The sequence below is a fragment of the Nerophis ophidion genome, linkage group LG05, assembly GCF_033978795.1.
Source record: "Nerophis ophidion isolate RoL-2023_Sa linkage group LG05, RoL_Noph_v1.0, whole genome shotgun sequence".
Lineage (NCBI taxonomy): Eukaryota > Metazoa > Chordata > Actinopteri > Syngnathiformes > Syngnathidae > Nerophis > Nerophis ophidion.
Genome location: NC_084615.1, coordinates 48,297,278 through 48,319,981, shown reverse-complemented (window position 1 = coordinate 48,319,981; position 22,704 = coordinate 48,297,278). Strand labels below are relative to the sequence as shown.

Genomic DNA, 22,704 nt, shown 5'->3' with positions numbered 1-22,704 from the left:
TCAGTGGGCAGCAGCGGTGCCGCGCCCGGGAATCATTTATGGTGATTTAACCCACAATTCCAACCCTTGATTCTGAGTGCCAAGCAGGGAGGCAATGGGTCCCATTTTTTTATAGTCTTTGGTATAACTCGGCTGGGGTTTGAACTCCCAACCCACCGATCTCAGGGCGGACACTCTAACCAGTAAGCCACTGAGTAGGTTGAATTATTGAATTATTATGGCAGTGATTAACATGTTATTTACAGTCTGATACCATGCACTCACTACATTACAATCTGTAAAGCCAATGAAAAACAAATATCAAAAAAATTATTCTTTATATCGTAGGTTTTTAAATGTTAATGTAAAATTATCCATCTTGCCACTATTTATTTTCCTAATATTAATCGTCTGTTCTGAGGCTGTGCATGATGATCAATTAGACTGTAATAATTGGACCCATTACCTCCATGCTTGACATTCAGCATCAAGGGTTGAAATTGGGGGTTAAATCCCCAAAAATGATTCACAGGCGCGGCCACCGCTGCTGCTCACTGATCTCCTTACCTCCCAGGGGGTGATCAAGGGTGATGGATCAAATGCAGAGAATAATTTCGCCACACCTCGTGTGTGTGTGTGACAATCATTGGTACTCTAACTTAAACTTTTTAATTGATCGTCTGGACTTGATTAATTGTGTCTTAAAACATTGGGGACAATTTGAGTGCTTAGCTGTAAACAGCAGAGACGCTGTTGATTCAATGCCAAATACCGTATTTTTCGGACTATAAGTCGCAGTTTTTTTCATAGTTTGGCCAGGGGTGCGTCTTAAACTCAGGAGTGACTTATGTGTGAAAGGATTAACACATTACCGTAAAATATCAAATAATATTATTTAGCTCATTCCCGTATAAGATTTTATGGGATTTAGCGATTCGGAGTGACAGATTGTTTTGGTAAACGTATAGCATGTCCTATCTGTTATAGTTATTTGAATGACTCTTACCACAATATGTTACGTTAACATACCAGGCACCTTCTTAGTTGGGTATTTATGCGTCATATAACGTACACTTATTCAGCCTGTTGTTCACTATTCTTTATTTATTTTAAATTGCCTTTCAAATGTATATTCTTGGTGTTGGGTTTTATCAAATAAATTTCCCCCAAAAATGCGACTTATACTCCAGTTTTTCCCTTCTTTATTATACATTTTCGGCAGGTGCGACTTATACTCCGAAAAATACGGTAGTTTTCGGTCTGAAAAAGAACGCCATGATGTCAAGTCAGGCCCATACATCCATCCACACCTGCATGAAAATTGGAGATGAGAACATTAATTCATTGAAATATTCTGAACATGACAAATAATTGATAAAATATAATACATGATTCCCAAATTTGTTGACGGGAAGTGCCTTCCCAAATGTATCCTGCTCCATACCTCAATGTTTTCCACAACGTTGGCAGACCTGAGTGAATATTTGCATGTCCAGATTGCTGGTTGACTGTTTTGCCAATCAAATCATAAACAATTGTTGACCTCCATCCTTCACTTACACTCAGGTCGCGCACCTGTTTGTCAGTGCCTTCTGAGTGATGATTTTTTTGCTCAAAAGAGGCAAGAGGAGCTCATATAATCAAAAATGTTCCTGAGCTTAAAGATCATGGATCACACAATGATGTGGTCGTAGTCTATTCTATTCTATTCTATTCTATTCTATTTTATTCTATTCTGTATGGAGCGTCATCGCGTCTCTTGTTACCGTCCTCGTTACTACGGTGGTCCAACTTTAGGTACTGTCCCCATCTCTGCAAAGAGACAACAATGTCCCACAATGGTGTATTAGGAATATGTTACCCTTAACAGTTAAAAATTGTTGTAAGCCCAAGTTTGTGTGCGTCTGTAGCTTCAATGCTAATGAACTGTGTTTGTCTCCGACTGAGTGTGTGTCCAAGACACACTCTTGTATACTTGATTTACTTATACTCTAACTTGTGCTTGTCTAACGTAATAGACGTTATATATCAAATACAAGGCGGTGGTTCTCAATTATGTTTTGTCAGCTGCCGCCCCCAGTGGACAATGATTCGGACACTATTGAGAGGAGAACTTCATCATATTTATGTATGTATCTTTTGTGTCACGCTATAGTTGTTGATATGCAGTTGCTCCAAATTAAGAGCTTATTCAACTTAAGGATATTATCTTATATATTTTCATTAACTACCATATATACCAGACCTAAGCAATTATTTATAATACAAAAACTCACAAAAATGTCTGATAGAATGCTAACTGACAGACCACTTCAAAAAATGGAATATAATTTGTTTTTTGTTTTTTTTACTAAATAACACACCCACAATGTCCATGATGGAAAAAATGTGGGATTTACAATATTAACTATGAACGATAAAAACACTTAGTAATAACAACATATAATTGTCGCCCCTGTTTTACTTCTCAGACCACCTCCTCGATCAACATATTTTACAATAAAGCAAAATGCAACAGAAATGCAACAAACACAGTGAAATATGAATGCAAAAGGGTAAAAAAACACATGCAATTTGATAAAATCTCACTTTTCTACAGAACTTTGTTTTGAATATATGCTTCTGCGTCTGTCCCCAACACCCGAGTTTCTGGCTGGCTACTTTGTAATCAAACCCCGCTCACACTGCTTGGTGCCTCATCTGCCTGGAGCTGCTGTGATGTAGATTACTGTTATAATCCGTATATCATTCAAAAGCACACATTCCAACCATATAAATACTTTCTATTTTTCAAGACTTTTGGTAATTTGAAAAACACACTGCACATGATAATGGCAGCTACATTTTCTTTGTAAAAGGTCTAAAAACATTATTTGGAAACGTCCGGCGGGCAGGATTGAAATCCTTAATGGGTTGTATGTAGCCGTATTTTGCCCAGGTCTACTCTATGACAACTAATGGATGCTTGTAACTCAAATGTTTACCTATAACTTAAAGCATAGCAATAAGCTGAGAGTTGGGGCACTATTTAGTTGAAGTACCACTGTATTAGTGTTGGAACACCATTATTTTAATATAAAGCCTCTACAGTAATGATTCTGTCTTAGACAAGACTCATGCTGATAAACCATGCTATTCTGTATCACAGGGGTTCTTCTCTGTCTTTCAGTTGTGTGACTGAACCCCTCATGTGACTCCTTGCTGCTTAACACAGTGAGAGCCATTAAGACTGACATGAGTGCACAACCATAGATAGTCATGTTATCGTCCAATATATTTTCATCAGGTCCACGTTGGATGACGTCATTCATCTCCTTTTTTGGTCCTCGTGTCCTCTCTACCCTCGTCCTCTTCCTAATGTAGAGGCAGCGCCCTAAATCCCCTTGTGTAAAGATTTGGTCGGACAGCAATGTGCTGAGAGAATGTGTTTCACCAGTCTCCAAGAGGAAAGCCCTTGGGGATAGTAAGTGTTTTTGTGGGTTGCCAAAGGACACCAACAAAGGAAAACCCCCTAGAGCCAGGTCAACATGTTCTGGAGTCAAAGGAAATGCAGGGTGTGGGAGAAGATGGCCGGCAGACAGATGGAAGAAACTCCCTTGTGGTTAGGGCCACCCTGTGTATGTGCGTGCATTAGCGTAAGATTAAACGTTGTTTCTTTGGACGTCCACTATTGCACTCTTTGAATACCCATAATGTACAGTACTCTCCTGGAATATTTTATATCGGAAGCACACATCATCAAAAATCATGAAAATCAGCATTAACTGTCTTGTAAGACATTTGTCTTGGACAATATAATTATTATCCTGACAATACAAACTATGCAATGTTAGGGTGTATTAGAAATTAACCGTTTAAAAGTGAGTGTGCAAATGTAAAAATTTTAGTACAATTTTTCTCAAATTTGATCAAATCTATGTTTTAAATAGCGATAGTTAATAAAAATAGTAACAAGATAACTGAACCATAAATGTATAGTAAAATATTGCCATCAGGAGTTTTTTTTTTTGATTAATTGCTAAATACCCATCCATGTTCTACCGCTTGTCTTTCTCAGGCTGGAGCCTATCCAAATTTCACCCCGGCGGAAGGCAGGGTGCAGCATTCACACACTAGGGCCAATTTGGTGAACAGTGCTAGGTGCTAAATATGCCAATTGCCGAAAAATTGTTACCTACATCCATAAAATAAAAAAATGCCATTTAAATGAAGTGCTAAATATAACATTTCTAGAGACAATTCAAAAGCACAATCATCCCATTCAACATCACACTTTAATTATTTGGTTTGAATGACACATTTTAAACCAAATGCCTTGTTCAGTATCATGACTACTAAATGGCTCAGCCTTACACAACATTACTACATTGGATTTACGGAGTGTAAACGTCACTATGTGGGTGTTTTTTCATGTCTGGGGGGCTATCTTCATGTTAAAAAGTATTAAGAAGATCCTAAACTGTTTTTTATGCTCTAGCTATGATAATATTCACTTTTTGATTAATCATGCCTACTTTGCAGAAATCAATTTACCACAATCAGGCCTTGGACCGATTAACAGTGATAAACAAGGGTTTACTGTAATATATATATATTTTTTAAAAGTAGCAATAAAAACCTTCAAAGTGAGAAAAATACAAACTGTGAAAACAAGTATGTAACAATTATATTATGGAGTATAAAATCACCATGTCCTTTTTATTGTTTCTTCTCTGCTAGCTTGATGTTGAAATCAAATTGACTGACTAATGATGGTGTTGGTGTCTTTGTGTTTTTTTTGCAGCACAAGTCATGGAAAAAGATCAAGAACATGGTTCACTGGTCTCCGTTTGTTATGTCCTTCAAAAAGAAGTATCCCTGGATACAACTGGCAGGACATGCAGGTATGACGTCTCACACAGACGCCTAGCTATAATATTGTGTTAATAATATATAATATAATGTTATAAAAAATGTATTTTGTTATGTACACATGAGTGGACATAAAGACCACTTAGTGCGTTGTGATCAACAACACTAATTAAGTTTCGGGGGGTCAAACGGAGGTTGGAAATGGGCCTTTTATGGCGTTTGACAGCAGACCATGTTAATGGTGGTTCCCCACCACTGGTCCTACGCGTCAGGCCCCTAAAAGGAAGCAGCAGAAGGCGAGCGCCGCATGTCACAAGCGTCTATTTGGATCATCTCGACCTGAACGGACTGTCCCCAATGCTAACGCAGCGTGTCTCTTCACAGGGAGCTTCAAGGCTGGAGCAAATGGACGCATATTAAAAGTAAGCAAACCTTCGCCTTTTTTGTCTTGTTGTCGTGTAAAGTCTAAATCATTTATTTTGTAGAAACACTGTGAATGCGAGCAGCGCTGTCTGTCCATGCTGATGAAGGACGTGCTTTGCCCCTATGTCCCCGGTTACCATGGAGACATCGAGAAGGACGGACAAAAGTACAACCAGATGGAGGACCTGCTAGCTGAATTTGATTACCCATGCGTGATGGACTGCAAGATGGGAGTTAGGTGAGACGAATACAAGCCAGTGTACCTAAAAGGGCAGAGCAAGACGCACAAGTCCACTGATTAGTTAAAGGAGGACATGTCAAAATGAGAGAGGATAGCAAGTGTCCTTCATGATTATTTGTGTGGGCGTTCATGCCATGCTGTGATATCTCAATATTTAAATAACTTACATCCAAGAACGTTTATTTTCTTCAGTTTTTGATAAACCTTGAAATTAACTTACAAACTAACTTCCTTCAAGTTTTATACTGCTCATAATAAATAAAATATAGATTGAATGTTTTTGTTCTCTGCGATGAGGTGGCGACTTGTCCAGGGTGTACCCTGCCTTCCGCCCGATTGTAGCTGAGATAGGCGCCAGCGCCCCCCGCGACCCCGAAAGGGAATAAGCGGTAGAAAATGGATGGATGGATGTTTTTGTTCCTTTGTGAAATCCTATAACATTTGATCATGAAGTAGTTTAGATCTTTGGAAAATTCAGTTCCATTACATAAATGAACACTTCCTGAAAAGTGATTCACATCATGGGGTTAAGAAGCTATGATGAAATGTTCACACTCTTTCCCCCGCATCCTCTAGGACATATCTGGAGGAAGAGTTGACCAAGGCCCGTAAGAAGCCCACCCCGAGACCAGACATGTACCAGAAGATGATCGAGGTGGACCCTGAGGCGCCGACGTCAGAGGAAAAAGAGCAGAAGGTGGTCACCAAGCCCAGATACATGCAGTGGAGGGAGACCATCAGCTCCACCGCGACTTTGGGCTTCAGGATAGAAGGAGTCAAGGTAGCTAGGACACACAGAAAAAGGATGTGTGTATCCTTCCTTTAAGCATTGTGTTTGTACGCACATGTGGGCGTTGATGTCCTTTAGGGTATGATCTAACTTCCTGTTTTTCTACAGAAAAACAAGTGTACGTCAGCTTGTCTTTGTCATGACTGAGGCCTGTCGGTGGCAGCTCTGTAGGCCTTTAGCATCTGGCCATGACACTATACTTTCACACTCACACATGCACATAGACACACAGACGTGACTATACAAGGACATTCATGGCCTCCCGGTGCTCTGTTGCCATGACACTGAGGGTTATCCCAAGAAGTTGTGTGTGTGTGTGTGTGTGTGTGTGTGTGTGTGTGTGTGTGTGCGCGTGTGTTTGTGTGTGTGTGTGTGTGTGTGTGTGTGTGTGTGTGTGTGTGTGTGTGTGTGTGAGAGTTGTTCCCAGACTTGAACCATGAAGGGTAAAAAAAAGTGTTGTCTCTCCAAATAGTATCTTGTTGCTTGGCAGCCAGCGGAACACTAAATGTGAGTCTTTGGGTTTCTGGTTGTGCTGCTCATCCACTAGTGTCTTACCAGTGCTGCAACTGACGCCTGCTAATCCCTGCTAAAATGAACCCATTTATTCCTCTTATGACACTTTGTTTTCGCCATTGTTTGTCATCTTGAGAGTCCGTCCTCTTCTTCGCCTCAGAAGTACATAAAGAGTTGGAGTATAAGTGTTAGAAATGTATTAGTATAAATATGTGTCCCTAAAAAAATCTATAATCTCCCTTACATTTTTGACAAGAACCACTTAATTGCTCGCTTTTGAAGTATTTTTGTAAAAATTATTTGATTTAACCAGTGACTTTTGTTGGATGAGCCTACATCGTCTTTTCATGTATCATTTTGTATAAAAACAAAAAGGTTTCCACTACACATTTTAAACTAAAGCCAACTATGTGTCAGTCAGCTACATGTCTGTCAGCTACAAACGTGTGAGCTGTAAGTTTGACGATGTTGTTTTTCTTTAGCCTATAAAGAAACCTAGCATGATGTTGCTTTTAAAATGGGAGTGAAATATAAGCATGTAGCTAACATAGATATGCTAGTAGGCCAAGGAGTTTCAGGTAGGGCTTCAACAATTAATCAATTGATTCGATTAGAAAAAAGATTTATATTATGTCGCTTTGATTAATCATTTAATGAGTGTAACTAACAGAAATTTATTAAATTTAGACGCCATGGTATTTCCTAGAATTTCAAATATGCGGATAAAGTTTGCCGCCAAAATAGAGAACACATGAGAGTAATGGCATGCGGGTGCTCTGATCTGTGTGGCAGCCAACAGCAAGGAGAAAATGTTAACACATGTTAAAAGTGCAATGTAAATGTTTATGTATATTAGAAAAAAATAATGAAGGTTATGGCAGACAGAAAAATGTGTTTTCTCCAAGTGTTTCCCTAAAATACACATTTTTCCTAAAATACGCATTTTTGAGCATTGTGCGTAATGTTCTATATTCTCAATGAAACATCAAAGTTTTGGTATTAGACCGCTTGCTACAGTCATTTATTGAACAGGCTTCAACCTGTGTGGCTGCCATCTACTGGTCACACTTATCATTACGAGGTCAGCAAAACCAGAAATAATTAATACACAATGCGCACAGGTTTCGTTTTCTCAGTTTTTGAGAAAACGAAACGATTTTAAGTGCGCGTTACAGTCCGAGGAAATACGGTATAGAGCAAAGGCTGTAAATACTTATATACATGTGATTTCTTAGTTTTTTTTATCTTAGTTTTTTAAATCAATAACTAACATTTTCACATTGTAATTATGGGTAATTGTGTGTTGAATTTTGAGGACAAAAGTGAACGTATTCCATTTTGGAATAGAACTGTAATATAACAAAATGTCGGATAAAAGTAAACGCTGTGAATACTTTCCAGATGCACGGTGTGGCTCACGATATCATGTCCATGTGGCGATATTGCGAAAGGGGTGAAAATATACCGTACACAAATAATAAATTTCCTAGTTTGCAGCATACAAGGGTTTAACCGGTCTACACACAGCAGATACTGATTAGTTAAAAGTATGACAGTATTTGACCTGGGCAATAATAAAGCATGTTGATGTCTCTTTAAGAGAATGTGTCTCCAGTATAGTCAAGGATTTAGCCACATAGTTCTCATGCTGTAGTGTGTGTAAGAAAATGTAAAAGCTTCTTTACATTGTAGTCCTGTGGGCTTTTTACTACCTGAGTAAGCCAAGGCATCTTTTGATCCCGTCTCTCAATAAAAGAACATTATAGTGGCAAAAACAATACACGACGAGATGTGTCGATATTCTTATCGTAATGTTTTATACCGTGATAGCTTGCTATAATGTCACAATCCTTAGTGTTGCTTGCATATTGTCCTCCTGTCCCACTACTTAATGTTGCGTTGTTGTATGTGATATATGACATCCATTACATTGGACAAGTGCACAATTGCGTGTGTATGTCAAAAGTGGATCAAGCACACAAACAAAGCTCTTTAGCTTTAATACCAGAGACTCATGCATACACCAAACTGTTCCTAGTAAGGCTTACTAAAAGCACTTTTAAACACACTTTTGTCTTCCTAATGCTTATGTGTAAAGTTTAAAAAGATAAGTGTTGTAATGTAGTCAGTTGTGCACTTGTGATGCAGGTGTGTTGTCCCTCTGTGCTCTGCAGAAAGAAGACGGGACTGTGAACAGAGACTTTAAGAGGACAAAAACACGCGAGCAAGTGATGGCGGCGTTCCGTGACTTTGTCAAAGGCAACAACGACATACTAGTAAGTGTTCTCTTCAGGATTGTCCACAAAAAGCACAATCCTACTAAGCTTTAGTCCTCAAAGTGCGTGTGCAACTGCAGCCTCGCTATTGTTTGTGGAGTTTTCTTCTTCCTCTAAACACACGCGCACAAATAATAGTAATATAAAAATGACATTGTCTAGATCAGTGGTTCTCAACCTTTTTTCAATGATGTACCCCCTGTGACCATTTTTTTAATTCAAGTACCCCCTAATCAGAGCAAAGCATTTTTGGTTGAAAAAAAGAGATAAAGAAGTAAAATACAGCACTATGTCATCAGTTTTTGATTTATTAAATTGTATAATAGTGCAAAATATTGCTCATTAGTAGTGGTCTTTCTTGAACTATTTGGAAAAAAATATATAACAATAACTAAAAATGTGTTGAAAAATAAACAAGTTATTTAATTATAAATAAAGATTTTTACACATAAAAGTAATCATCAACTTAAAGTGCCCTCTTTGGGGATCGTAATAGAGATCCATCTGGATTCATGAACTTCATTCTAAACATTTCGTCACAAAAAAGGAAATCTTTAACATCAATATTTATGGAACATGTCCAAATTCTAGCTGTCAACATTGAATATTGCATTGTTGCACTTCTTTTCACAGTTGATGAACTTACATTCATATTTTGTTGAAGTATTATTCAATAAATATATTTATAAAGGATTTCTGAATTGTTGCTATTTTTAGAATATTTAAAAAAAATCTTACATACCCCTTGGCATACCTTCAAGTACCCCCAGGGGTACACGTACCCCCATTTGAGAACCACTGGTCTAGCCTGTTACACAAGAAAACACATACTTATAACCTGAAAGCATTATGCGCGAACAATATGACTGACACGTTACCCAGCTTAGTGTCAGAACTGGGTTAACTAGATGCTTAAGCGTGTGTGTGTGTGTGTGTGTGTGTGTGTGTGTGTGTGTGTGTGCGCGTGTGTGTGTGTGTGTGCGCGTGTGTGCGTGTAGAATTGTTACATAGCCAGGCTAAAGGAAATCAGGGCCATTCTGGAGATGTCACCGTTCTTCAAAACTCATGAGGTAATGTTTTCCAAAATGATGCTGACCTTTGACCCGCGGGCAAAAGAAGGGCATTTGAGGATCTAACCATCTGTAATATTTTGCGTGCAGGTTATTGGCAGCTCCTTGTTGTTCGTTCACGACAGCAAAGGGAGAGCCAAAGTGTGGATGATCGACTTTGGGAAGACCACTGCTCTATCAGAGGGAGAGGAGCTAAACCACCATACATCCTGGCAAGAAGGAAACAGGGAGGACGGTTACCTTTTTGGACTGGATAATTTGGTGGACATCATTTGTTGTGTGTCCAACACTGAAACTTGAGTTTTATTTTTATGTAAACCCAGCAGAAAGGTTCAGACGTACACATTATTGCCTTAAACGCTTGGGAAAGACATTGCAGGTTTGCAGAAAAACACTCAAGCTTTCTAATGTCTGTCTTGTGGAACATAGCAAGAAATTCAGTCAACTTGCAACAAATTCACACCTTTAATGTGAATACAAGTTAGACTTTAGCGACCCCTGGTGGAAGTCTGAGAAAAGACAAACTTATTGTTTCGTTATTTGAAAGAAACCACATACAACTTATGCAAACTGGTATATTTCCATATAACATAACGAATAATAACCTCCAATGTTCAAAACTAACCATTCAGGCCTGAAAAAAATATTATTTAAAACATTTCCAGCTATTTCTAAGTAGATGTAAGATTTGCAAAACAAAATTATCTTAATTTCAGAAACTTGCCTGCACTTCAGATGCGTTAAGTATGTTTTACTTTCTAACTTTAGTGGAGGGAAATTTTCAAATGACAGCTAAATTTACACAAACTCTTACCTGTTGTGTTACTTTGCTCCTTGGATTTGTTCAAACGCTGTACAGTAGGTAGATTATGGTTTTTATTGTATATTTTTTCAGTGAACATGATTTTAGTGCACTCCAAGTCCTGCTGAACCCTTACTTTATTTAAAATGTCTTAACCTCATTTGTAAATTATGGCTTATAGTGTTTTATTTTAGATTTTAAATAAGTGCATGCTTATTCGGGTCGTATAGGTTGTTCTTGAATTTGTGCCTCACTATTTATGACATATTTGGTTTGAGCTGAAAGTGAAGTGTGTGCCACCACCTTATCTCATTTGGAATCTGATGATATATGACAGAAAACCACACCATGCTCACACTTATTTGGTGAATTGATGGATGCTACAAATGTGTCTTTTTTTCAAGTGGTATTGTGTAATCTGTGCCTTACTGTGCAGTCTTCCTGTTCAATAGCTAGGACTATAATGTAACAGCTGGAGAGACACACTTGTTTTTGTTGGACAAAAAAATATTGTTTTTATTTTGAAGGGTCAATCCCAGCAAAAATATGTTTCCGGTTGGTTGTGCCACACATAGTAGATTGTAAATACATGTTTGCAGTGGCCTGGACGTTCAGTGATCCATGCAGTGCCTTCTTTCAAAGATTCGGTTTAGTTTTTACACACTAAAAACATTGTAACCCGACATGTGCAGGTAGTTGACTAGCTTTGCTTTTGAGTTATTTAACCAATTCCAGTCGTAAACCAAGTGGATTCTGTTACATTACAGTTACTACTATTTAAGCTACAATGGAGAAAACACGTCTTTAAATATTGCTGTGATACCAAATCGTTGACATATGTCCCCGAATGTGCACTTAAACATTTTTTTAGCATGTATTATATTTGCTGGTTTGAATATTTATTATTTGGATGGTTTCTTAAAAGAATGGTGAAAACACGTGTATGTGTGATTTCTTGCATTTTACCTATTTTTTCCATTTAAATCTCATGGAATCTATCTCTTGCAAAAATGTGTTCTATTTATAAAATTTTTTGGGTCTATTATTTAATTTATAGTTAAAATACCTGAAAAGTACAAATATTGTATGCATAGTTCTTTTAACCATGTACAACCTCATATTTATGAAACAACGTTGGTGTTTTGAGTGGAACTTGGACGAATACATACTGATCTTTTTTTTTTTGTTAAATGCGACACAAAAACTGATTTTGAAGTTTATATAGCAATGAATAATAATTTACCAAACACTGCTTCAATGCATTATTTGTCTTTTCTTGCCAGTTGAAGATAACAATGTTCAGTCCTTATGTTTTATTTTTATTTCAATGGGGCGATTTGGTGTGAAAATGTCTCGGCACGTATCAGGGTATTTTGAATTTATTATATTGAACAAAATAATACACCAACAATATTAGGTACTTTCAATTCAAATCAATCAACAACAGGTTTAATTTTTTTTAAATATAAAAATAAATCAAATACAATCCATATACAGTACTCTAGCGTCCAGAAGAAGTGCACACAAAGGCTGACACTCTTTTTAAACTTTTATTGAGCAACCTAGACTAACACAGCTCAACTTATCTTGTTCCTTCCACATGCACGTCTTTCCTCATTCCTCGTTTTCGCAACAACGAACTTTTCCTCCCTCTCCGCCAATCACCTTACGGGCGTGGTACGTTCAAAATAATGGGAATTCTGAATATCAGTCACTCCAGAACACATGCAACGTCATCATCAGGTCGTTACACTACAAACAAAAGTTGTTAAAGAAAACAGAGGTAAAAAATATTAACTCACTCCAGAACACATGCAACGTCAACCTCATCAGGTCGTTACAGTACAAACAAAAGTTGTTCAAGAAAACAGAGGTAAAAATATTAAAGACAATCCACTATGGATTGAACTTTCACAGTATCATGTTAGACCCGCTCATCCATTGCTTTCGGTTCCCCTAGAGAGGGGGCGGGGTTGCCCACATATGCGGTCCTCTCCAAGGTTTCTCATAGTCATCATTGTCACTGGGTCTGAGTTGTCCTTGCCCTTATGTGGGCTCTACAGAGGATGTCGTTGTGGTTTGTGTTGTGGTTTGTGCAGCCCTTTGAGACACTTGTGATTTAGGGCTATATAAATAATCATTGATTTATTGATTGATTGAAAAGCACTACGGTTTTCACTTTTAAAAAAAATCTACTTTTTTAATGAAAACATTTCCTAGCATTAGAATAATTTTAATAATCATTGCTGTCTGTAAGAAATAGGCCTACCATCTACCATCCTTAATGGGGACATATTTATACCTTTGGTTCCAACCTCTTATCTTATCCCAAAATAAATGTACCATGTCACGTTCTGAAAAATAAATTATTCAAAGTATTCAAATTGTGTGTATGTATATATATATATATATATATATATATGTTTTTTTTATTCTTTTTTATTTTTATTTTTTTTATTTTACATTTTCCCCCCACGTTTTCTACATGTGCCTCGACTCCAATAAACACGTTACTTCCTGATTGCTTCCTGGGTGGACCAATCGAAAGCAGCATTTGGCCTCGCCTCCTGCCAGCAGCGAATGGAAGCCGAGCAGGGGCGGGGCAGAAAGGATCCGCGCAATAGTAATTTAGTAAACAGAAGAGCACAGCGGGCAAGAAACATCGCTTTGCTCTTTAAGTGGGTCAAATGAGATCACGCTGATTCTTACCGAGTGTCCGTCCAGACCGGAGGGTGGCGTGCGTGTCCGTGAACGTGCTTTTGGAGCGAGCGAGTTGTGTCGAGTAAATCGTGAGTTCATGGGTTGTAGACACACTGGACGTGTTGAAGACAGTCGCCAGAGGACAAACTGCAGGTTTTGTGTATTCAAACATGAAACTCTGCTAAGATTTGCTTGAGTCGTCTTTGGAGAAACTAACCCCACGCAGCAGTTGGTGAGTGCCTCAACTCAGATTATCACGCATTATCTGATTTTGACACAAGGCCATTACCCTCCGATTGACCTCTGCCTGTAAACAACAGACGAAACTGTTAATTATTGCGTGGTCATTATCTCATGCCAAATACGCACTTTTGCATGCATGGACTTCAACCTGTGCTATTCCGCCACGGTTAGCTAGCAAGGCAGTGCAACAACGTGGCGCGGCGTGTTTTCAATCATGACTTTTGTGCTTCATTTCATCCAATTATTACGTTTATAACCATGATGTAGGTATTGTAAGTGTACCGATTGTTTGCATAAAATGATACACGGTGATCAAATATGGTTGGAAGTGTAAACATATGTTGTTGACAAGAAAGTTGTGTGATTCAAAATAGTTTTTTTTTTTTTTACTGTAGTAGAGTAACCTAAATAGTGATTAAAAATTCATACCGGAAAAATACCTGCTTATATTACCTATTTTGTATTGTTAAGATTGATTCCAGGGACAAGTGGTAGTAAATGGATGGATGGATGGATTCCTGCCTCTGTTTGTATATTTGACTCTTGAACTTGTTGTCAATAAAGTTTTTTGATTCATACAATTTTTTCTTAAATATATAAATAGTTGTAACTTTTTACTGTAGTAAAGTAGCCTAAATAGTGATAAATATTTCATACATATTATATCCATGTTGATCATGACCTACTTTGTATTGATAAGAATGATGTCTGCCCTTTTAATACTTTTATATTTATTGAATTTTGAACTATGCTAATGTTGTTATCAATAAAGTTTTGTGATTCATACAATATTTACTTAAACATATCAATAGTTATAACTTCTTAATGTAGTAAAGTAGCCTAAATAGTGATAAATAATTCATACATATTATATCCATGTTGATCATGACCCACTTTGTATTGATAAGATTGATGTCTGCCCTTTTAATACTTTTATATTTATTGAATTTTGAACTATGCTAATGTTGTTGTCAATAAAGCTTTGTTGATTCATACAATATTTACTTAAACATATCAATAGTTATAACTTTTTACTGTATTAAAGTAGCCTAAATAGTGATTATTAATTCATACATATAATATCCATGTTTATTATGACCTACTTTGTATTGATAAGATTGGTGTCTGCGCTTTTAATACTTTTTATATTTATTGAATTTTTATATGTATATGTATATATTATATATATATATATATATATATATATATATATATATATATATATATCTCAATGGTTCTTAACCTGGTTCGATCGAACCCTAAGGGTTCGGTGAGTCGGGCCCAGGGGTTCGGTGGAGGTCAAGACACACGACTTTTAATTTTATACTAGCCCTGTGATGAGGTGGTGACTTGTCCAGGGTGTATCCTGCCTTCTGCCTGAAATGCCGCTGAGATAGGCACCAGCGACCCCCCCACGGCCTCGAAAGGGACAAGCGGTAGAAAATAAATGGATGGATGGATGGAATTTTGAACTATGCTAATGTTGTCAATAATGTTGTACGAATCATTCAATATTTACTTGAAAATATCAATAGTTATGACGTTTAGCGCAGCCAAAACAGTGATGAATAATTCATACATGAAAAATACCTGCTTATATTACCTACTTTGTATTGTTAAGATTGATTCCAGGGACAAGCTGGATGGCTACCTGCCCATGTTTGTATCTTTGACTTTTGAACTTGTTGTCAATAAAGTTTTGTGATTCATACAATATTTACTTAAACATATCAATAGTTATAACTTTTTAATGTAGTAAAGTAGCCGAAATAATTCATACATATGTCCTTGTTGATCATGACCTACTTTGTATTGATAAGATTGATGTCTGCCCTTTTAATACTTTTATATTTATTGAATTTTGAACTATGCTAATGTTGTGATGTTTTCTCCAGTGACTCAAAGCGCTTTACATAGTGAAACCCAATATCCAAGTTACATTTAAACCAGTGTGGGTGGCACTGGGAGCAGGTGGGTAAAGTGTCTTGCCCAAGGACACAACGGCAGTGGCTAGGATGGCGGAAGCGGGAATCGAACCTGCAACCCTCAACCAACCGAGCTATGCCGCTATGTTGTCAATAAAGTTGTGTGATTCATACAATATTTACTAAAACATATCGATAGTTATAACTTTTTACCGAATTAAAGTAGCCTAAATAGTGATTATTAATTCATACATATATCCATGTTGATTATGACCTACTTAGTATTGATAAGATTGGTGTCTGCGCTTTTAATACATTTAATTTTGAACTAGCACTGTGAGGAGGGAGTGACTTGTCCAGGGTGTACGCTGCTTTCTGCCCGAAACGCAGCTGAGATAGGCTCCAGCGACCCCCCGCGACCTCGAAAGGGACAAGCGGTAGAAAATAAATGGATGGATGGAATTTTGAACTATGCTAATGTTGTTGTCAATAAAGTTGTACGAATCATTCAATATTTACTTGAAAATATCTATAGTTATGATGTTTAGCCCAGCCAAAACAGTGATGAATAATTCATACATGAAAAATAACTGCTTATATTACCTACTTTGTATTGTTAAAATTGATTCAATGGACAAGCGGTCGTAAATGGATGGATGGATGGATTTCTGCCGATGTTTGTATATTTGACTTTTGAACTTGTTGTCAACAAAGTTTTGTGATTCATACACATTTTACTTAAATATATAAATAGTTATAACTTTTTACTGTAGTAAAGTAGCCTAAATAGTGATAAATAATTCATGCATATTATATCCATGTTGATCATGACCTACTTTGTATTGATAAGATTGATGTCTGCCCTTTTAATACTTTTATATTTATTGAATTTTGAACTACTGTATTCTAATGTTGTTGTAAATAAAGTTTTGTGATTCATACAATTTTTACTTAAATATATAAATAGTTATAACTTTTTACTCTAGTAAAGTAGCTTAAATAGTGTTAAATAATTCATACATATGTCCTTGTTGATCATGACCTACTTTGTATTGATGAGATTGATGTCTGCTCTTTTAATACTTTTATATTTATTACATTTTGAACTATGCTAATGTCAATAAAGTTGTGTGAGTCATAGAATATTTACTAAAACATATCTATAGTTATAACTTTTTACTGTAGTAAAGTAGCCTAAATAGTGATTATTATTTCATACATATAATATCCATGTTGATTATAACCTACTTTGTATTGATATGATTGGTGTCTGCGCTTTTAATACTTTTAATTTTGAACTAGCCCTGTGATGAGGTGGTGACTTGTCCAGGGTGTAGCCTGCCTTCTGCCCGAAATGCAGCTGAGATAGGCTCCAGCCACCTCCCGCGACCTCGAAAGGGACAAGCGGTAGAAAATAGATGGATGGATGGAATGTTCAACTTTTGAACTTGTTGTCAATAAAGTTTTGTGATTCATAAACATATCAATAGTTATAACTTTTTACTGTAGTAAAGTAGCCGAAATACTGATGAACAATTCATACAGGAAATATCAATGTTGATCATGACCTACTTTGTATTGATAAGATTGATGCCTGCCCTTTTAATACTTTTATATTTATTCAATGTTGAACTATGCTAATGTTGTTGTCAATAATGTTGTATGGCTCATTCAATATTTACTTGAAAATATCAATAGTTATGACGTTTAGCGTAGCCAAAACAGTGATGAATAATTCATACAGGAAAAATACCTGCTTATATTACCTACTTCGTATTGTTAAGATTGATTCCAGGGACAAGCGGTAGAAAATTGATGGATGGATGGATGGCTACATACCTGCCCATGTTTGTATCTTTGACTTTTGAACTTGTTGTCAATAAAGTTTTGTGATTCATGCAATATTTACTTGAACATATCAATAGTCATAACTTGTTACTGTAATAAAGTAGCCGAAATAGTGATGAACAATTCATACAGGAAATATCCATGTTGATCATGACCTACTTTGTATTGATAAAATTGATGTCAGGGTGTACCCCGCCTTCCGCCCGATTGTAGCTGAGATAGGCGCCAGCACCCCCCGCGACCCCAAAAAGGAATAAGCGGTAGAAAATGGATGGATGGATGGATGGATGTCTGCCCATTTAATACTTTTATATTTATAGAATTGTGAACTATGCTAATGTTGTCAATAATGTTGTATGCATCATTTAATATTTACTTGAAAATATCAATAGTTATGATGTTTAGCGCAGCCAAAACAGTGATGAATAATTCATAAAGGAAAACTACCTGCTTATATAACCTACTTTGTATTGTTAAGATTGATTCCAAAGACAAGCGGTAGGAAATGGATGGATGGGTGGATTCCTGCCCATGTTTGTATCTTTGACTTTTGAACTTGTTGTCAATAAAGTTTTGTGATTTATACAATACTTACTTAAACATATCAATAGTTATAACTTTTCACTTTAGTGAAGTAGCCTAAATAGTGATTAGTAATTCATACATATTATATCCATGTTGATCATGACCTACTTTGTATTGATAAGATTGGTGCCTGCCCTTTTAATACTTTTTATATTTATTGAATTTTTATATGTATATGTATATATATATATATATATATATATATATATATATATATATATATATCTCAATGGTTCTTAACCTGGTTCGATCGAACCCTAAGGGTTCGGTGAGTCGGGCCCAGGGGTTCGGTGGAGGTCAAGACACACGACTCATCGTGTAAATAAAAACTTCTCCCTATCGGCGTATTACGGATACGGCAACAGCAGAAGTCATTTGTTGTGAGTTTATGCACTGTGTTGTTTTTGGTCTTTGAACAAGGTGATGTTCATGCACGGTTCATTTTGTGCACCAGTAAAAAAAACATGGTAACACTTTAGTATGGAGAACATATTCACCATTAATTAGTTGCTTATTAACGTGCAAATTAGTAACATATTGGCTCTTAACTAGTGATTATTAAGTTCATATTAATGCCTTATTCGGCATGGCCTTATTATATCCCTAACTCTCTAACCCTGGCCATAACCCTCTAACCCTAACCAAATAACTCTAAATTAAGTCTTTGTTACTTAGAATTAGGGCTGCAACAACTAATCGATTAAATCGATAAAAATCGATTATAAAAATAGTTTGCGATTAATTTAGTCATCGATTTGTTGGATCTATGCTATGCGCATGCGCAGAGGCTACTTTTTTATTTATTTAAAAGAAAAAAAAAATATTTTTTTAAATACACCTTTATTTATAAACTGCAACATTTACAAACAGCTGAGAAACAATAATCAAAATAAGTATGGTGCCAGTATGCGGTTTTTCAATAAAATACTAATCAATATTAATTGATTAATCTAAGTAATAATCAACAGATTAATCGATTATCAAATTAGTTGTAAGTTGCAGCCCTACTTAGAATATGTTCCCCTGGGGTCCAAGTCTTTGTTACTTAGAATATGTTCCCCATGTTACCAAAAACATATACCGTATTTTTCGGACTAGTCGTCGCTCCGGAGTATAAGTCGCACCCACGGCCAAACTATGAAAAAAACCTCGACTTGTAGTACGAAAAATACGGTAACTCTGTCTTGAATTAAAAAAAAACATTTAAATTGTATTTTTCACTAAAGGGTTCGGTGAATGCGCATATAAAACTGGTGGGGTTCGGTACCTCAATAAGGTTAAGAAGCACTGATATATATATATATATATATATATATATATATATATATATATATGTATATATATATATATATATACACATACGTGTGTGTGTGTGTGTGTGTGTATATATATATATATATATATACAAACCCCGTTTCCATATGAGTTGGGAAATTGTGTTAGATGTAAATACAAACGGAATACAATGATTTGCAAATCCTTTTCAACCCATATTCAGTTGAATGCACTACAAAGACAAGATAATTGATGTTCAAACTCATAAACTTTATTTTTTTTTTGCAAATAATAATTAACTTATAATTTCATGGCTGCAACATGTACCAAAATAGTTGGGAAAGGGCATGTTCACCACTGTGTTACATCACATTTTCTTCTAACAACACTCAATAAATGCTTGGGAACTGAGTAAACTAATTGTTGAAGCTTTGAAAGTGGAATTATTTACCATTCTAGCTTGATGTACAGCTTAAGTTGTTCAACAGTCCGGGGTCTCCGCTGTCATATTTTACGCTTCATAATGCGCCACACATTTCTGGACTGCAGGCGGGCCAGGAAAGTACCCAAACTCTTATACCACGAAGCCACACTGTTGTAACACATCGCTTGGCATTGTTTTGCTGAAATAAGCAGGGGCGTCCATTATAACGTTGCTTGGATGACAACATATGTTGCTCCAAAACCTGTGTGGACCATTCAGCATTAATGGTGCCTTCACAGATGTGTAAGTTACCCATGCCTTCGACACTAATACACCCCCATACCATCACAGATGCTGGCTTTTGAACTTTGCGCCTATAACAATCTGGATGGTTATTTTCCTCTTTGTTCTGTAGGACACCGCGTCCACAGTTTCCAAATATAATTTGAAATGTGGACTCGTCAGACCACAGAACACTTTTCCACTTTGCATCAGTCCATCTTAGATGAGCTCGGGACCAGTGAAGCCGGCGGCGTTCCCGAGTGTTGTTGATAAATGGCTTTCGCTTTGCATAGTATAGTTTTAACTTTCACTTACAGATGTAGCGACCAACTGTAGTTACTGACAGTGGTTTTATGAAGTGTTCCTGAGCCCATGTGGTAATATCCTTTACACACTGATTTTGGTTTTTTATGCAGTACCGCCTGAGGGATCAAAAGTCCGTAATATCATAGCTTTCGTGCAGTGATTTCTCCAGATTCTCTGAACCTTTGATTATTTTACGGACCGTAGATGGTAAAATCCCCAAATTCCTTGCAATAGCTCGTTGAGAAATGTTGTTCTAAAACTGTTCGACAATTTGCTTACAAATTGGTGACCCTCGCCCCATCTTTGTTTGTGAATTAATTAGCATTTCATGGAAGCTGATTTTACACCCAATCATGGCACCCACCTGTTCCCAATTAGCCTGCACACCTGTGGGATCTTCCAAATAAGTGTTTGATGAGCATTCCTCAACTTAATCAGTATTTATTTCCACCTTTCCCAACTTCTTTGTCACATGTATGTTGCTGGCATCAAATTCTAAAGTTAATGATTATTTGCTAAAAAAAAATGTTTATCAGTTTGAACATCAAATATGTTGTCTTTGTAGCATATCCAACTGAATATGTGTTGAAAATGATTTGCAAATCATTGTATTCCGTTTATATTTACATCTAACACACTTTCCCAACTCATATGGAAATTGTGTTTGTATATATATATATATATATATATATATATATTGTATTTTAAGCTGCGTTTTAAATGTATAATTGAACTATGTAGGATATCGTTATACTGTATTATATCTTGACTGAAGTATGGTATCGTGAACCCAGTGTGGATACCCAGCCTTAATCATAGCTGATAACCAATTAGCTGACAGCTGGTTTTTTTTGACTTAAGTAGATACCCGAATGGTTATTTGCTTTTGTTGACCTCACACCTGCTGACTCAGCAGTTAATAGAATACTTAATGTATCATTTGCTGTAGTTAAATACAAATAATTATCATTGTTATTTCTGTTAGCATTGAGCATGTGCATTCATTAGCTTTGCTAGTGTCTTAACTTAACCTAAATATGACACCTCTGTTGTAGTATGAGAAATATCTTCATTAGAATGTGTTGCTGTGGTTTTGCAGTGTTGCTCTGCTGTTTGGTGTTTGTAGTGCGTCAGGATAGCAACTTTTATCCAGACTGTAAGACGAACAATTCCCGTCTTGCATTTCCAGATGAGCGGTAAGCGCTGCAATCGCTGCAAGAAAAGCATGTGGTCATCTTTCGGACCCTGCGTTAGAACTATTTTACAGTGTGACTCACCAGTGTTTGTTTGAAAGGAGCTGCACAAGAGTTCAGGCGACAGCTGAGGTTTAGCAGTGTGTGTTTGCTTAACACATTAGTACATTTAATCCTCAATCGCTGTGCACGGGTGCCAAGTTTGCATCACAGCTATTGTACCCTGCATTGTTTTTTTGGGGCTTGTTGTTTAACGCTGGAAGTGACAAATGGGAAGTGGGTTTACATTTAGCAACAAAACTTCCTCATGGGTGTTGTCAGACATTTAGGAGTGATGTTTTCAATAAGCACACACATTCAATGCCTGTGTTACTGCTCAGAAATAGGGGGCGTTAATAACCGGTTGCAGTTGAATTGGTTTTGCGTAAGTCGAAAAACATGTATTGCGAAACTTCAACACCCATTGAAATGAATTAAAATACATTTAATGAATGCTTGGCCCACCAAAACATCACCATTTAAAATTGTAACATTGCCTTTTGAAAAAATAAAGCAATCTTTTAAGTAAGCATTATTGTATGAAAAACTACACAATAGAATGTAGTAAATAAATAAATGAAAAATGGGTTGTACTTGTATAGCGCTTTTCTAACTTCAAGGTACTCAAAGCCCTTTGACACTACTTCCACATTCACTTATTCACACACACATTAACACACTGATGGAGGGAGCTGCCATGCAAAGCGCCAACCAGCACCCATCAGGAGCAAGGGTGAAGTGTCTTGCTCAGGACACAACAAACGTGACGAGGTTGGTACTAGGTGGGGATTGAACCATGGACCCTCAGGTTGCGCACGGCCACTCTACCACTGCGCCACGCCGTACAAACAACGGTGGTAGTTTTATGTAGTAACGTACTGTAATAATAATTTACAGCATGTATTTGGGGTTTTCCAATCCGATTTTAATTGTCAGTAA

At 36.7% G+C, this 22,704-nt stretch overlaps 2 protein-coding genes across 5 annotated transcripts in view; both read left to right on the top strand.

Annotated features, from left to right (window-relative positions):
• itpkb (inositol-trisphosphate 3-kinase B) overlaps positions 1-11,883 on the top strand; it is a 32,166-nt gene extending 20,283 nt beyond the window's left edge. For both annotated transcript variants that reach the window (XM_061901210.1, XM_061901209.1), the window contains exons 5-11: positions 4,763-4,862; positions 5,215-5,252; positions 5,316-5,491; positions 6,071-6,275; positions 8,972-9,073; positions 10,072-10,143; positions 10,234-11,883. In XM_061901210.1, coding sequence (XP_061757194.1) covers positions 4,763-4,862; positions 5,215-5,252; positions 5,316-5,491; positions 6,071-6,275; positions 8,972-9,073; positions 10,072-10,143; positions 10,234-10,443 — 903 coding nt within the window. In that variant the 3' untranslated portion in view covers positions 10,444-11,883. The remainder of the gene's footprint in view (positions 1-4,762; positions 4,863-5,214; positions 5,253-5,315; positions 5,492-6,070; positions 6,276-8,971; positions 9,074-10,071; positions 10,144-10,233) is intronic.
• A 1,684-nt stretch (positions 11,884-13,567) lies between these two features.
• coq8aa (coenzyme Q8A, genome duplicate a) overlaps positions 13,568-22,704 on the top strand; it is a 39,576-nt gene continuing 30,439 nt past the window's right edge. For 2 of the 3 annotated variants that reach the window (XM_061901211.1, XM_061901213.1), the window contains exon 1: positions 13,568-13,877. The gene's annotated coding sequence lies outside the window, so the exon portion shown is untranslated. The remainder of the gene's footprint in view (positions 13,878-22,704) is intronic. The other variant, XM_061901214.1, reaches the window with a different exon arrangement.